The sequence below is a fragment of the Phacochoerus africanus genome, chromosome 9 (assembly GCF_016906955.1).
Source record: "Phacochoerus africanus isolate WHEZ1 chromosome 9, ROS_Pafr_v1, whole genome shotgun sequence".
In the NCBI taxonomy this organism is placed as follows: domain Eukaryota; kingdom Metazoa; phylum Chordata; class Mammalia; order Artiodactyla; family Suidae; genus Phacochoerus; species Phacochoerus africanus.
This window is the reverse complement of record NC_062552.1, coordinates 23,382,924-23,384,785: the sequence shown is the minus strand read 5'-3', so window position 1 is coordinate 23,384,785 and position 1,862 is coordinate 23,382,924. Positions and strand designations below refer to the sequence as shown.

Below are 1,862 nucleotides of genomic sequence, written 5' to 3'. Positions count from 1 at the left end.
AATACATACACCAAACTCTGGAATGTATAAATAAGCCTGTAGCTTGTGTGGGACTTAGAACCTAGTTTTCCTAATTTCTAGTTAGTATTCTTTCCAATATACCATATTTGCTCTGTGACAGCCTTGCTATTAACTGACTCTGTAAATGTGGTGAAGAGTGGGGATTTTCCCCCAGATGTTTGTTTATGGTCATTTCGTTTATTGTTCCTAATCCCAAGAGCTCTCTATGCCCCAAACCCTTTTTAGTGAACTCTTCACATCCTTATTTCTCAGACTGTAAATAAAAGGATTGAGAGTGGGAGTTACCAGGGTATACATGACAGCAGCAACCAGCTCCCCAGAGGAGTGAGAGGTGGATGGGGGCTTCAGGTAGGTGGCAAAGACCGTGCTGTAGAAGAGGATGACCACAGAGAGGTGGGAGCTGCATGTGACCAGGGCTTTCTTTTTCCCCTGTGCTGATGGAGCCTTAGCTACAGCATGTAAAATATGGACATAAGAACTTACGGTGCAGAGGAGAGGGCTGATTCCTAAAAGTCCTGCCAGAACCATCATCAGGTTCTCATTGAGGTGAGCATCAGAACAAGAAAGTTGAAAGAGTGGGCCAAAATCACAGAAAAAGTGGGGAATCTCTTGATGAGTATAGAATGCTAGTTGGGATAGCAAGAGGGCGTGGACAAGAGAGACAGAGAGGGCCACCCCCCATGACCCACCCACCAGCAGACCACATCTGCCAAGAGTCATTATGAGTGGATAGTGCAGAGGATGGCAGACGGCAGCATAGCGGTCGATAGCCATGGCAGTCAAAAGCAGGTTGTCCATATCAGCAAAAACAGCAAAGAAATATAATTGTGCCAGACATTCAGAGAATGTGATTGATCCATTGTTGGTCCATAAAGCTTCCAGCATTTTGGGGGCTGTGGTGGTAGTGAAGCAGAGATCGACCAGAGAGAGCTGACTGAGGAAGAAGTACATGGGGGTGTGGAGGCGGATGTCAGCACCAATAGCCAGCAGAAGTAGTAAGTTTCCCAAGAGACCCAGCAAGTAGAGGGCCATGAAGAGACCGAAGAGGAACTGTCGTTTGTCTGGGTCACTCAGCAGCCCTGACAGGACAAAGTCAGGGTTCTTGCTGCAGTTCATTCTGGTCCTGATGTCTAGAAGAAAGGAATCAGCATGAAGAGTATTCACTACTCTGAACTCCTGAGATGGACAGCACTTGGATCTTGTCTGTGCCAGTGGGTTCCTTTATACAACTAATGTGAAGAGTGAAGAAAAGAAATTAAAATAGCAGTAAGAGGGACAATATTTGGATTTTTTGAAGGAGGCACAAAGATGAGGGAATGAATGGAACAACAGAAGCTTCCTGGAGTTCTTTATGTGTAGAAGAGGTTTCTTCAACTTTTAATTATTGGATGCTGTCATTACTTGTTTGTGAATCAGTTTTCATTACCAGACCATGAGTCTTTCAAGGCATAGACTGCATCTCAGTATTTGGCATAATGCTTGGAACATAGTAGGAACTCAGTAGATGCTCCTACCCATCTACACAGTCTTGAGTCTAATTTAAGCTGTTGTTAATGACTAGAGCATTGCTAGCTTCCTAAGTGGTTTAATATGTCCACTCTTGCCTCATTTAATGTGTTCTCCACACTGCCACCAGAAAAATCTTTTCAAAAAAGAAAATCTGGTCGTGTTTCTTACTTGTTTCAAAACAGGTGTCTGGAGCACCATTGGTCTTATTAAAAAAATCCCCGCCATGTCTAACAAAGCTCAATGTGTTTTGACCTTGAGATATCTCAGCAGCCTCATCTTACTCTATAGTCCTCTCATGCTCTGCTCCTCAGCCCCTCTGGCTGCATTCGACC

The 1,862-nt window shown here is 44.3% G+C and overlaps 1 protein-coding gene across 1 annotated transcript; it reads right to left on the bottom strand.

Moving 5' to 3' along the window:
• Positions 1-207: 207 nt before the first annotated feature.
• LOC125136511 (olfactory receptor 1361-like) lies at positions 208-1,137 on the bottom strand. Its single transcript, XM_047797359.1, has one exon. The coding sequence runs from the start codon at positions 1,135-1,137 to the stop codon at positions 208-210; it is 930 nt and encodes a 309-aa protein (XP_047653315.1).
• Positions 1,138-1,862: the final 725 nt, after the last annotated feature.